This window comes from Chinchilla lanigera, unplaced genomic scaffold (assembly GCF_000276665.1).
Source record: "Chinchilla lanigera isolate Chin_1 unplaced genomic scaffold, ChiLan1.0 scaffold00005, whole genome shotgun sequence".
NCBI lineage: Eukaryota > Metazoa > Chordata > Mammalia > Rodentia > Chinchillidae > Chinchilla > Chinchilla lanigera.
The window spans coordinates 2,331,183-2,344,961 of record NW_004955406.1 but is presented as its reverse complement, the minus strand read 5'-3'; the positions used below and the strand labels follow the sequence as shown (position 1 = coordinate 2,344,961).

The window sequence follows — 13,779 nt, the reverse complement described above, 5'->3', positions numbered from 1 at the left end:
TCTCTTCTCTTCTCTTCTCTTCTCTTCTCTTCTCTTCTCTTCTCTTCTCTTCTCTTCTCTTCCCTCCTCTTCTCTTCTCTTCTCTTCTCTTCTCCTCTTCTCTTCTCTTCTCCTCTCCTCTTCTTCCTTCCTTCCTTCCTTCCTTCCTTCCTTCCTTCCTTCCTTCCTTCTCTCTTTCTTTCTGATTTGTCCTTTATTTTCCCACTGCAAATACTCATTTTATATTTTGCTGCCCTTTGTTGTTTTTCTTTTTTCTGAAAAGGCTCCCAAATCATGTAAGTTTCAAGTAGCCCAAACTCTAGATTTGACTAGCTTGATGACCTCGAATACATTTATAATGTGCATGCCTCGTTTTCCTCACCTCTACTTTTTTATTAGGTTTACTTTATTTATTTATTTGCAGTGCTGATGATCAAACCCAGGGCTTCCTGCATGGTAGGCAAGAACTCTAATACTGAGCTCCACTCCCAGCCCATTTTCTCATTTTATTTTTTTATTTTTTATTTTAAAGAATAAAGGAAGGACAACAAAGCAGCAGGGGGATACACCGAATTACAGACAAAGTGGTAGGACATTATCAATGGTTGTTATTTTACCTATTGGTATCTTCAAGATAATATCTCAGGGAAACAAATAGACAAATAATAGTGAGTTACAGACAGAAATGGCAGGAAATTATCAATGGTTGTTGTATTATACCCTGGTTTCTCCAAACTGGTCTCTAGGGAAAACAAATAGAGCTATATATCAGTAATCAATCAAATAATCATTGACTGTTCTCAAAGGTTGTTATTGCAAACACATAGTAACAAACATACATGCATTTACGAAGTAGCATAGGAGCAATACAAACATTACAGAGTTATGGACAGATTAGTAGGAAATCATCAGTGGCTGCTGCAATACATGTTGGCATCCTCAAACTGGTTTCTCAGGAAAACAAAGATATGCAAGAAAAATCCAACAAGCAGTTACAGTCCAAGGGTTGCAAAAAATAGCAGGTTACCTCATCAGTGACTCCCCTCACTGAGGTGTGACAGCTGGAAGGAAGGCCAGGGCTGGAAAGAAGGACGGAGAGACCAGCACCAGTGTCCAGCAAAGGGCCGTCCGCTCTTTCCTCTATACTCATGATTCCACGGGACTCCTCCTTCTCCATGAAGGCGGTTCTTTAGAATCTGAATATTGGGCCCCCGTGTAATCCATGAAATCTCAGTGCAGACCTCTCCGGACCTCCACGCGCTCCTCCACCGCAGCCTGTACAGTCAGGGGGAGAATGGCCTCCAGGGAGGTCTCCCCAGGTACTGTGCAAGGTCCTCCTGGTTTCCAGCTCCTGAATGGCTCCCGCGTCCCCAGTCAGCTCTACCTCTGAGTCATCGGGCATCAGTACCCTCGCGTTCTCCGAGTCCTCATTCTTTAGTTGTTCCTCTGCTGACTCCGGGCCTTTCTGGCTCTCAAGGGCAGGGCCAAGAGCGACCCGCCGTGTGCCATGTTTTCCCAGAGGTTTCTCCGTGCAGGGATGGTTCACGCACGTCTCCGGGCGGGCCTATTGTGTCGGTGCTTCTCTGTGGCATGGCGCGCCATTTCCTCATTTGAAAAATGTGCATAATAGTAGTACCTATTTGCAAGCTTGTTGTAAAGATGAATCTATTTTGCTAATAATGTACAAAACACTGGGATAATGCCCAGTAGATAGTAAGTACTCATTTAATGATAATGATTACTTTCCATTTGTTTGTTAGTTTGATGGGTGGTCAGTACGGGGGTTTGAACCCAGCGTCTTTGCACGGACCCATACACACCCACACCTGCTCATTTTAAATTTTGAGATACAGTCTTCCTATCACCAAGGCCCCATCCAACTCCTTAACTTTTGAGCCTTACTAAGTTGCTAAATTGTCCAGGTTGTGCTTGAGCTTGAGATCCTTCTGCCTCAACCTCCCAGAATACAGGGTTTATTGGAGCATACAACCACTCCCAGCTTGGTAACAATTAATATTAGTGTTAGTTCCACAAATATTAAAGAATAGGAGAGTAAAAGAATTGCGCTACGATATCATCTTAGTAATTTTGGGCATGCATAGTATTTACTAAGAAACATTCTTTTGCTGTAGAACCAAAGAATTCATGTGCGGTTTTGTTTTGTTTTTTTATCTATTTAATTTATAATGTTTTTGTGTATGTAACACTTCCCACTAGGCATTCTGACCGCATGCATCAGATACACAGAAAAAATGGGACATTACGGTTTGATTTAGGGAGGGAGAACTTGCCCCCTCCGGTTTCCGGGGCGCCCTGCGCCGAAGTAGGGGGGTCCTCACCTGGCAGGGGCCCGTACGCCACGCCCCGCTCCTGTCCTCCGCAGCACTGGGCGTCGGCGCTCACCACCCGCCCGCCGCAGCACTGCCGCCCGTGGCCGTCGTGCAGGGTCCCCGCGCAGCAGATCTGGGGTCCCGCCGAGGAATAGGGCATCCTGCCACAGCACGCGTCGCCGAGCCCCACAGAAACCCGGTTGTGCGGCTCATCGGGACAGCAGACTTCACCTGTCGGGTTGGGACAACAACAGTTATCGCCGGAGTGGAAGAAAACGCCGGGACCCTCCGCTGAGCCTGACAGCAGTCATTACTCCGAGAACAACGCGTGGGCTGAGTTACTAGCGAGAATGTGGTCATACTGGAGTTGCACAATCTCAATACAATTCCTTAATTTTTGTGTTAGGGATGCATAAACCCGTGGGTCTGCTCACAGCCTATGCGCTAGATCATAGGTAAGACTATGCTGAGTGTTCACCGTCCTTCCAAAAAAGAGGCATGTTAGGTCTAGGGACATGGCTTTTGTCAGAAAAAGCATGTCTTGGGAAACTTTTCTGTTTAATGTAAACTTGCTTTCTGAAAGTGGGGTGGATTAAGAAATTAACTTACAGATAAATTTATACTGCACATGACTTTAATTTTCTTAACCAAACTATATTCATTTAACCAAACAAAAAACCTCCAGTGGGAGAGTGAATTGTGAGGGTAAGAACACCCGTCCGGTCAACACACACATACTGTGCTGAGCGGGGGCAGATCCTGAATTTCACGCACCCAGCTTTGCCTGCGTGCCCCTCGAAGTGATATTCTATACTGCTCAGGGTAGGAAGAAGACAATCTCTGGCCTTAAGATTAAAAGATGCAAATATTCTAAATATCAGTAGTCAATTGGAAATGGAGAGGTCTGTAAAAGATAGGAATATTCTAAAATAGAAAAATTTAAAAATTGTTTCCCTTAACAATACCTTAGAATGAACTGATCAAAAATAGACAGTCCACTGTACATACAAACCTACCAGGGCTGAGTTATAAGGTATAAAACGGTGTTTTGAAATGTATAGCTATAGCAAGACTGAGTGAATTACAAAAACTTCCCAGCCAAGAAAGGCTCTCGTCCAGTATGCAGAAACCCTTCGAGGGGCAAAGATCTTGGATAAACGCTTTCAAAGATGATAGAAGAGGACCAATGAGCACGTGGAAACATGCTCAGTCTCTACTCATTAGGGAATCACAAATCAAAACCAAGTGAGACATCACTGCTACCCATTAGGATGGCCCCTACCCAAAACAGAGCCACAACAACAGCAAAACAGAAATTAAACGCCAGCAAGGTGTGAAGTCGGAACACTTGGCGATTGCTGTTGAAAATGGACAATGGTGCGGCTACTGTTGAGAGCAGTACAGAAGTTCCTCAAAATTCTTAAGCACAGAAATGCCATATGAAGCAGCCATTCTGGTTCTGGGCACATAGAAAAGAAGAACTGGTTACGTAACCAAATGAACTGAAAGTACTTTGGACAGATATTTGTACACTCAGTGTTCATTGTGATTTTATGCACGGTAGTAAAAAAAAGTGAAAACAGTTTAAATACAGGTTGATGGATAAAGAGATAAACAAAATGTGGTATGTGCCTACAATGGAATATTATTTAAACCTAAAGAAGAATGAATTCCTGACATGAGCTACAACATGGATAAATCTTGAGAACATCCTAAGTTAAAGAAACCAATCACAAATGACTCTGGAATGCTCCCAGCTATGAGGTTCCTAGAGTGGGGAAATCAGCTAGAAGGAAGTGCAGTCGTGGTTACCTAGGGTCGAGGGTGGACAGGAATGGGGACTTAGCAGTCAGTGGGAACAGTTTCAGTGTGGGAAGATAAAGCATCCTTGGGATGGACAGGGGGTTAGTCATACACCAATATGAGTACATTCAATGCCACTGAGCTGATGCATTTAGAAACAGTTAAAATGGTACATTTTATGTTATATTATTTTCCCATCATAAAAGATCCAGGCTCATGAGAAAGAACATAAATACTGTAACTCCATGTCTGTTTTCCAAGACTACTTTCCTACCTCCCAGAAACACTTTGTCTCATGTGTAGTAAAGAAGATATCTCCATTTCCCAGAAAACAGATGATGGGACAACCAGTGGTCCCTCTCCCTAACCTGCAGCAGTATGCCACACATGCAGAAGACACTGTAGCTCAGAAAAGAAGAATTCAGACCAAACTGACAGCAATGAAAGAGGAGCACAAGACACTGCTGTGTCTCGTCTATAAAAGGGCAGTGGTTAATACTCTTATGACAGAGGGACCCGGGAAAGCACCTGCACTGCTTTAGCAAGAAAGATGGAATTGCAAAAGGAAAGAGACCAATTATGACTGAACAACTCTTCCCTGGGAGTGTAGCCATGAAGCCTCACCACTTCAGCCCTTGATGTACAAAGGAAATTGGAACACAGGGGCTCCTTCTTCATGAATGGGTGAATTCTATTGTGTCTGGAAAGGCTGGCTGTTTGTGGAAACAGGCTCCTGACAGAAAGGCTGACTTCAGTCAACTTTCCCACCACACTTCTCCCTTTTGAAATTTCCACAGCACGCAGGCTTGCTTCTGCCCTTTGCCACAGGATTATACAGGGTGAAGTCCCTTGCTGGATACCAGTCCAATTCTTTTGGACCGCCCAGCCTGAAGAGCCAAGAGCCGAATAAACAGCTATGGTTTAGAATTACCCCATCTCTGGTACCCTGTCAGAGCTGCCGGAAATGGATTAGTGCATTACATCATTGATACAGGGAGCGCCATATCTATCACAAACCCTACTAATTATTCATCATTCCATCCTAGGAATAAACAAAATGTCTCAGGGGTAGAAATTTCAACTATCTCTTTGATTCTGCATTTGCGTTTCTTTGGTCTCTCTCTTTTAAATCAACACACATTTTGGCTTGATGATTCCGCTCCCAGGCACCCACTGAGAGAAAATCCACTGCAGACACGTGACACAGAGTCATCCTCTGTGACTTCCAGGAGAAAAGGCCGCATGCTGCAGCTTGGTGATGGCGCTGACTGATTGCCCACCACCTGATGCCTCTTGGACCAACATCTGTCACCCAGAATCTGTTTCCAAGAGTCTTGATGGCAGAGGCACTTTACATGTGGGACTCATAGAACAAGCTAAGCTTCAGAGGGCTTCATCAATCTGGATATGCTCATTATTTTTTGTTTTAAAAACATTTTTAAAAAGCAGACTACAGATCAATCTCACTGGAATTTCACCAGTTCCTGTATGCATTCTTTTTACGGTGTCTTTAAATATAGTTCTATGATGTGTTATAGGTATACATTCATGTAACCTTCAGTACAACCAGGATACAGCATTGTTCTGCTACCACAGAGAAGCAGCACTGCTATAACATTTAAAAAGATGATATAAATCTATCATTTTTAGTACATGTTACTAGAACATAGCACCTGCATTCCTCGTGGGGAGTTGGTACCTGTACATAACACATCTTAATTCATTTTTTCACTCCCCATTCCTTCCCCTCTTTCTCTTCATCCCCTTCCCTTTTGAGGAATTTCTCCTTCTCCATTTCCTTTTATCTTTTATTTTGCTCTTTAGTTGTAATTTAGGACGCTTAGGTAAGAGAAACCATGTGCATTTAAGCTGTGTCTGATTTATTTCACTTAAGAGTATGGTCTCAAGGTACATCCATTTTCCCACAAATGACTCAAGTTTATCTTTCTTTACGGCAGAGTTGTACTCCATCGTGTATAAATACTACATTTTCTTTATTCATTCATCTGTCGATGGATATGTAGGCTGCTTTTGAGATTTAGCTATTATGAATTGTGCTGCTATAAACATGAATGTTTATGGATCACTGTAAAATGATGTCTTTAACTCTTTCAGAAAGATACTTAGAAGGGGATTAGCTAGGGGATTCCATTAACTATGGAATTTATAGTTTTAGTTTTTTGGAGAATCTCTTACACTGATTTCAATAGCTGTTGCTCTAGTTTACATGCCCAGCCATGGAGAAGGGTTCCTTTTGTCCCACAGTCTCACCAGCATTTGTTATTATTTGATGTTTTGACGATAGCCATTCTTTCTAAGATAAGGTGGGATCTCAATATTGTTTTATTTCATTTCTTTAATGGCCAGGAACATTGAGCATTTCTTCATGTATTTATTGGCTATTTGCATGTTATGGTTTGTGTCTGGGTGTCCCCCCAAAGCCTCATGCGGCCATGGGGTAGGCTTTTAGAGTTTGATTGATTATGGGTGTGAGAGCTACATCCGCCCTGGGGTGGATAGTTTGTATATGTAAGGGAGAGGAAAAGGGTGCTTGAGGCCATTCCACCCTCATTCCGCCCTGGTGTGTGCTTGTTGCTTTGCTGTGTTCTGCCGCCATGAGCTGCAGCCCTCTGCCATGTGCCACTCTGCCTTATAATCTTCCAAGTATGGACTAAAACCTCCACAAACTGTAAGCTAAATAAACTTTTCCTTCCTTAATTTTGGGCATCAGGTATTTTGTCCCAACAATGAGAGAAAAGTAACCAAGACATTGCACTTCTCAAAATGTCTACTCATTTCACTTGCTTAGTTTTTGATTGGGTCTTTTATTTTGGGGGGTCTAATTTTTGGAGTTATTTATATATTCTAGACATTGGTCCTCTGCGTGAGGAATATCTAGAAACATTTTTCCTATTCTATGGGCTGTCTCTTTACCCCTGTTGGTTGTTGCTTTTGCTGTGCAGCTTTTTAATTCAATATGATTCAATGTGTTGATTCTCAGTACTAATTCCTATGCAACTAGGTCCCGTTCAGAAAGTCTTTGTCTATGCCTATGACTTCAGGAGTTTTATCTATTTTATATTCCAGCAAGTTAAGTGTTTAGGTTTTAAAATTTAGTTCTTTCTTCCATTTTGATTTTAGCTTTGTACCTGGTGAGACACATGGGTCTAGACTTGGTCTTCTGCATGTGGATAGCCAGTAGTTTTCCCAGCACCTGTTATTGTAAAGGCTATCCTTCTTCCAGTATTTCCGGACCCTTTGTCAAGGATCAAATAGTTAAACGTGCTTGGGGTTGTTTCTGCATCCTCTATTCTGTTCCGTTGACCCTCATGACAGTTTTTGTATTCTGACTATGCTCTTCTTAAAATTAGCCCAAAATCTACTTTAAAGAAAGAGGCTGTTAAACAACTGTGATCGATGGTATTCACATAGCTCTAGAAAGGACACACATGTTGTTGGCTAATTAGCCCTTGTAATACTCTGTTCACTCCATCAGAACAAAAATTGACTTGGGTAACACTTTGTCCCGGAGTCCAGGGCCATTAACAAGATTGGGGTTCCTTACCTCACTGTAGTTCCCAACCCTAATACCATCTTACCTCTAATACAGGATCCTATCCCCAAGACAGCTGCCTAATTTAGAGCAGGTCTGTGCTCAGCACTTTTTCATATTCTTTGCACTCGGACTGACAGTATCTTTCTGCATTCACTTTTGACAGTTGAACCTCCAAATTTGCAGAAATATCTTAATTCTCACAGTTATGAACCATAACTTTAGAGTGGTTAATAGAATATGACTTCCCAGAGATGTTTACATCCTAATTCCTGGCACTTGTGAATGTGTGCTGTCATGTTACATGGCAAAGGACAGTCGCCATAGCAGATGGAACTGAGTTTGATAATGTGATGTAAGGAAGGGCCAAGATGGCCAGGAGCCAAAGAACGTGGGCAGCTGTAGATGCTGGAAAAGATGAGAAGATGGACTCTTCCCTGGAAGGGCCTGCACTGCTGGGAACACCTTGATGCTACCTCAGTGACACCTATTTAAATTTCTGACCTTGAGCAACATGGAGCAGTGCATTGGTGATGTTTTAAGCCACTACATTTGTGTTTGTTAAAACACTAACACACTGAGATGTTTGACTTCCTCCAGAAGAGTATGCTTTCATACAATAGATGGTTGATCCTTTTCCATGTCCACAGTCTCAAAATAATTGGTTCTTTCTGTTTCTCAGCAGCGCTAGCACTGAATGAACATGAAGTCTCTGAATACCTATCTGTGAGAAGAATGTGTGTCTTCTAGGGCCTACAGCCTAGGGTTTAGTACCATACAAAATGCAAAGATGCACTCCTTAAGGGTTGCAGGTCAATGGGAAAAAGTCAATTAAAGGGTTGCTAGTTCTCAAAGAGTCAGTGAGTCCTTGATCTCAAAGACTGTCAGTGGCTATCAGACATCTGATGCCTAGCTTTCATGAACAGGTTGCCCTTTTGTATGATTTGATGAAAGCGAACATCCTTGAGTCTGGTCAGACTCATTGGAAACACTCTTTTGACAATGAAAGGCTTAACCTCCTCTTCCTGTGTTCCCCTATTACTGGAAACATAAAAGGTAATAAGTTTGGGGATTCTAGCTCATCAGCTCAATGGGTATTTGAGATATTAGCCTACCACTGTTATTCTTAGCTTAAGTTTCTCAATGAAGCTCAAACATCTAGCAAGTGAATGAAAAGGAATGTGAATCTAGGCAGTCTCACTCCAAAGATCCTGCCCACCAATTATTTAGCATCAAACCACCAGAACATTGTATAGATTTTTTCTTAGAATGTGATCATAGAAAATATTATCTGAAATACTCTAACGCTGGGACTTTATACTCACACTTTCCAGCCCAATACCCATGGCTATTGCCAATTTGTTCTCTATAACTATAGCTTGTGTTTGAATAGACCATGTAAATAGCTCTTTAACACCTACTTCTTTTCCTCAGCATAGTTCTTTTTGGTATTACCAGTGTTTTGTTCCTTCTGATTGCTAGGTACTAATCCTTTGTGTTACACTTTGCTCATGTACACAGAGACATATGAAGTGTTCCATTTGGGCATCTAAAATAAAACTGCAGAACACATTCATGCAAAAGGTTTTGGGTAAATATAGCTTTCATTTCTCTAGAATAAACATCCAAGACTGGGCCAAGGCAGCCCTAATTTTCTCTGAGGATATGGATTCCCAGAATTCAGGGACAGTAGGCTTAGTCCACCGCCTTTGGAAGGAAATAATAATGCAAGATCTGTGCACGGAAGGGAACGTGTGTGAATCTTTCATCATGGTGGCCCCAGAGGCCAGTAAAGAAGGAATAAGCTTGCTGGAAAGCTATTGTATTTGTCATACATATATTTCCTTCCTCTGGGTAAAAGGGTTCTATTTGGTGTGAAATTCAGTTGCCGTCTTTCTTAAGTTTCCATAACCAGAGAATATAATGTCTCTCACTGGCAAACTTTAACATAGAATGTCACATGGGCCAAGAGCAGGACCAATTAACTCATAGCACCCAGGATGTTAGCTGGCATAGAGGAAACCATACACATCTATACTGGGGAAAGAAGTACTTTTTGAAAGCATCTTTTAAGTATACCAAACATTAGCTGGTTTACAGATTTTATATTTCCCTGACTCCCTCTGAATCTTTCTCAGTTACTGTTAGAAGAAAAGGCCTCATAACAAGAGATGTGGATTATATCAATGAGAAATAAAACGATTTTTTTACTCAAAAAAGGGCTATTAGACATAAGATACAAGGATCAGTCACCTTCTCATTAACCTCTCAGAATGAATCTATTTCAGGCTAGGCTTGAAAATGTTTTGCTTCTAAAAGCTACCATGCAGTCTAACAGTTAATTGTTATTCTTATCAAAGAATGACCCACATTAACATTTAGTTGGGGTCATTAGCATATTTATAAAAAAATGTGTGTGGGGGTAACGTGCATTCTTTTCTCTGCTGCTCTTTGTTATGAAAGAACATCCACAGAAAAAAGGAAGTAAATATTATTAACCAATATTTCAGACTCCCCCACAAATATCAAAATGCCTACACCCATCTCAGCACTAAACTGGCAGACTACAGATTGGATTTTAATTACATTTAGATTCAAGATAGTTTGAGACCACTATGGTTTCTTTCATGACATAGACAGCCTTAAACTAGCTAACAAAGGCCAGGGGCTGAGGACAGAGGTTGCAGAAGGATCTCTTCATTAGGTACATTGAGATTAATGGTTGGAGCAGAACACCACCTTTGATTATTCCATGAAACTGTGGGCTTATTTTTTTCTGTCTTGACAGCATGGTATGCATTCTAATACTGTGAAAAATGAAATACTTAGAAAGAATCTAAATGTGGGACATCCTTAACAGTTTGGTAGATACTAAAATGTTTTGAAGCAAATAAGTCTGTGTGTGTGTGTGTGTGTGTGTGTGTGTGTACAGATAATGGAGATATTAATATTCTTGTTTTAAAAAGCAGTCATTGCAAAGTTTATAGCATATTGATCAAAAATACATGGGTTTCCATGGCTTATTCATTTTTTGGGGGGAAAAATGTTCACTTTTATTTTGAAATAAAACAAAAGTAAATTAGATTTTTAGTTCTACATCTGACGCTGCTAGGATTGGAAAAGGAACAGAGTTCTAGAGCTCAAGAAGTGATATATGCAAGTATTGCACATTAATTTTCAAGGGGCAGAGGATATTTTTCAGGACTTGAATAGTTTGTTGCAAATCATATGATTATAAATGTTCACATGACTTCAAAAGGAAAACACTATCGTGTAGTTGTATTCTAGATGCAGAAAAAGCTGCATGAGGCATGGTAAGAACTAGACAGAAAGTGCTGTTCTAATTCCCTGGATTTTTAACTTGATTATTTGCAGGCAAGGGAAGAGGAGAATAATATATGGAAACTCCCAAATGTCAATTTTTGGAGTAAACAAAACATTTCACAATATTCAATTAGTGGTTAACAATTCTGGGCTATAACACAATAAAGAAATTAATACTTATTTTTTATGAAACCCTCATTTCCATCAATGTATTTTCTTAGATGGAAAATCTGGTTGAGTGATGTAGTTATAAAAGTATTTTTGCTGGAGAATCAGAGATAACAGCACTGTTACAAAGACCAAATTTTCCCTATGGATTCTAAGGGAAAATGCTGAGTGAGGTTGTCGGTCCACACTTGCACTACACCTTCCATTTTTCTCCAGTATTTTGCAGAAGAGATACTGGGCAAGACGGTTTCTCATTTCATGTACTTTGCTTGGATATATTTATACCAAACACAAAGGACACTAAAATACTAATACCCAAGTTAACCAGATATTGGGCTTAAATCTCACAGTAAAGTAGGTATTTCAGAGCAGCCAGCTTTCCTAAAGCCTCAGAAAAACTTAGCTTTTTTCTCTCCCTCCCATATTAATTTTCTGCATTGTAAGGAACATATCAGAAATAAACTTAGAGTTTAGGAAAATACCTGTGTTCTCAATAGCTTTTCCAGGATCAACAGAAACAGACTGTGATAGCCATGACAAAATTCAGAAGTTTACAACAGTTATTTAAAAATGTTAACAACTGGTAGCATATTTTGGCTGAAGAGACAGTAAAATGCTCAAAAGAGTTTAGGAAGCCATGCCTGATTTTTCATTGCAGTTGTTCAATATGCCCTTATTTACCTCTGGGAAGGTGGGTGTGTTACTGATCCTGTCTAAGCCTGCTCTCTCACTTATGAACTCTGTATGACTTCCACCTTTCCAAAGTTGTGATGCTCACACATGTTAGTATCATATCATCTGTAAACTGTTAATCCTAGCTGAGATTCAGTGTTTTATAAATGCCTGACACTGGTATTGCCCTCATTTACATTCACCAGGCATTGTTTCTGTTATTGAAATCTAGAGAGAAATGGCTAGTTTCTTTGGTCTATAGAGAGAAACAGAAGCAAAGGTGGATTCTCTTTGCTACTTTCTGCCCCATTCCTCCTTGCCCTGCCTGACCTAGAACAAGAGTATACCGCCAGTCAACTCCAATTCTCAGATAAGTGGAATTTGCAGCTGTAATCTGTCCAGTGCATGCATAGTTCAGAATAGAGATATTCTGATGAAGAAGAACATATTTTCATGGAATGGGACAGTTAGTGACTCAGGTATTTGATGGTGAAAATATTGAGCCATGAGAATAAAACAAAGCCATAAGACATAGTTAATTGGGCAGATCTCTAGATATATTTATTAGGTAGTTGTGTTAACCACCAGGCAGAGCAGGCACCATCAGGGTTAAGCTCCTACACTAACAAGAGAAGAACCATTACCTCTTTATGATTACTAAGTAATCTTCAAAGTTGATTTTCTTTTTATTTCAGCTAAGGGTATTTGGAAAAACTTAGAAGGCACCAACCTAAGTCACCTAGTTCTGACCCATTCTTTTCAGAGGACCTGGAGTAAACTGTGCTCATTATAATGCTACATTTTCTGCCCAGTCATTTGCACCTACCATGTTTTTTGTACATGTGCTCATGACCTCAAATTGAGCATAGGCAGGAATGTGTCCATCTTTACACATGATGAGTCTTTGCTATACAGATGGGTGAAGTGTCCCCAGTGAAAGCCTCCCTCGCTCTCTCTGTCTAGGGTGAATACTGCATTAATACTTACTTCCAGTGCCCTGCTTACCTGTTGTAAGTAATGAACTTTTCTTTACCCCTTTATCTCCCAGCTGTGCATATTGCTTTGTGCTCACCAAGAGGTGAACGGAGTGTGTTCTGTCGTAAGACACTGTAAGCCTCTAGTGGTCTTTCTTTGGACTCTACCTAGTCTTGCTTACCTTTCACTGAGGTTGAAACAAATGATAGTTAACACAGGTCATTTATTATGTGTTTATAGTTTACTTTTTGGGGAGAAGGTTCTTGAAATAGTTGACATGAACCATGCTTTTATGTTTTTAGGGTTCCCAGATTATCGAGGACACCTAGAAATAATCCTTACCTGGTCGTATTTTAGCATAATACCCATAGCAGCACTCGTGATTGGGCCGTGCCTCTTGTATTCTGCCACCACAACAAACGCCCGTTGAATTCGGAAGGAATGGGATATACTTTTCGTCACAACAGTGGTATCCAGGCTGAGGGTCATAGAGAGCTCCACTACAACAAACCTGGAAGTTCAGAATCAGTTTTCAAAAGATACCAGTCTAATTAAGAGTGCTGTATCTCATGCAATATAATCATTGCTCATAGATTCTTGATCTGAGGTCACCTTATTCACAATTCACAGCTTTAAAATGTATTTTGCAGCATTATTCAAATTCTAGAAATGTTATTTGATACAATGCAGCTTGTTTTTTTGCCTTCAGACACACTTTGTTCTCTACCGTGATACCCTATAAATAAGAATTATCTTTGAATCTCAGTGATTCCTATGTAAAGATGTTTAGAATTGGTAATGAACTATTTTGTTCATATATGTGTCTTTCTTTTAATGATTGTTTATTTGAAAACAGAACATGTGTGGAAAATGTCTCTCACTGATCCTTTTTTTAATACATTGAATTTTCCTTATAATTTTTATGATTACTTATTTATGAACCAATCTTCAGACAAAGTAATCTGAGCAGTGGCC

General features: G+C 40.5%; 1 protein-coding gene across 2 annotated transcripts in view; it reads right to left on the bottom strand.

Moving 5' to 3' along the window:
- Ush2a (Usher syndrome 2A (autosomal recessive, mild)) overlaps positions 1 to 13,779 on the bottom strand; it is a gene marked incomplete in the record, with an annotated part of 661,834 nt that overhangs the window by 154,703 nt on the left and 493,352 nt on the right. For both annotated transcript variants that reach the window (XM_013519932.1, XM_013519934.1), the window contains 2 exon segments: positions 2,319 to 2,540; positions 13,147 to 13,315. In XM_013519932.1, coding sequence (XP_013375386.1) covers positions 2,319 to 2,540; positions 13,147 to 13,315 — 391 coding nt within the window.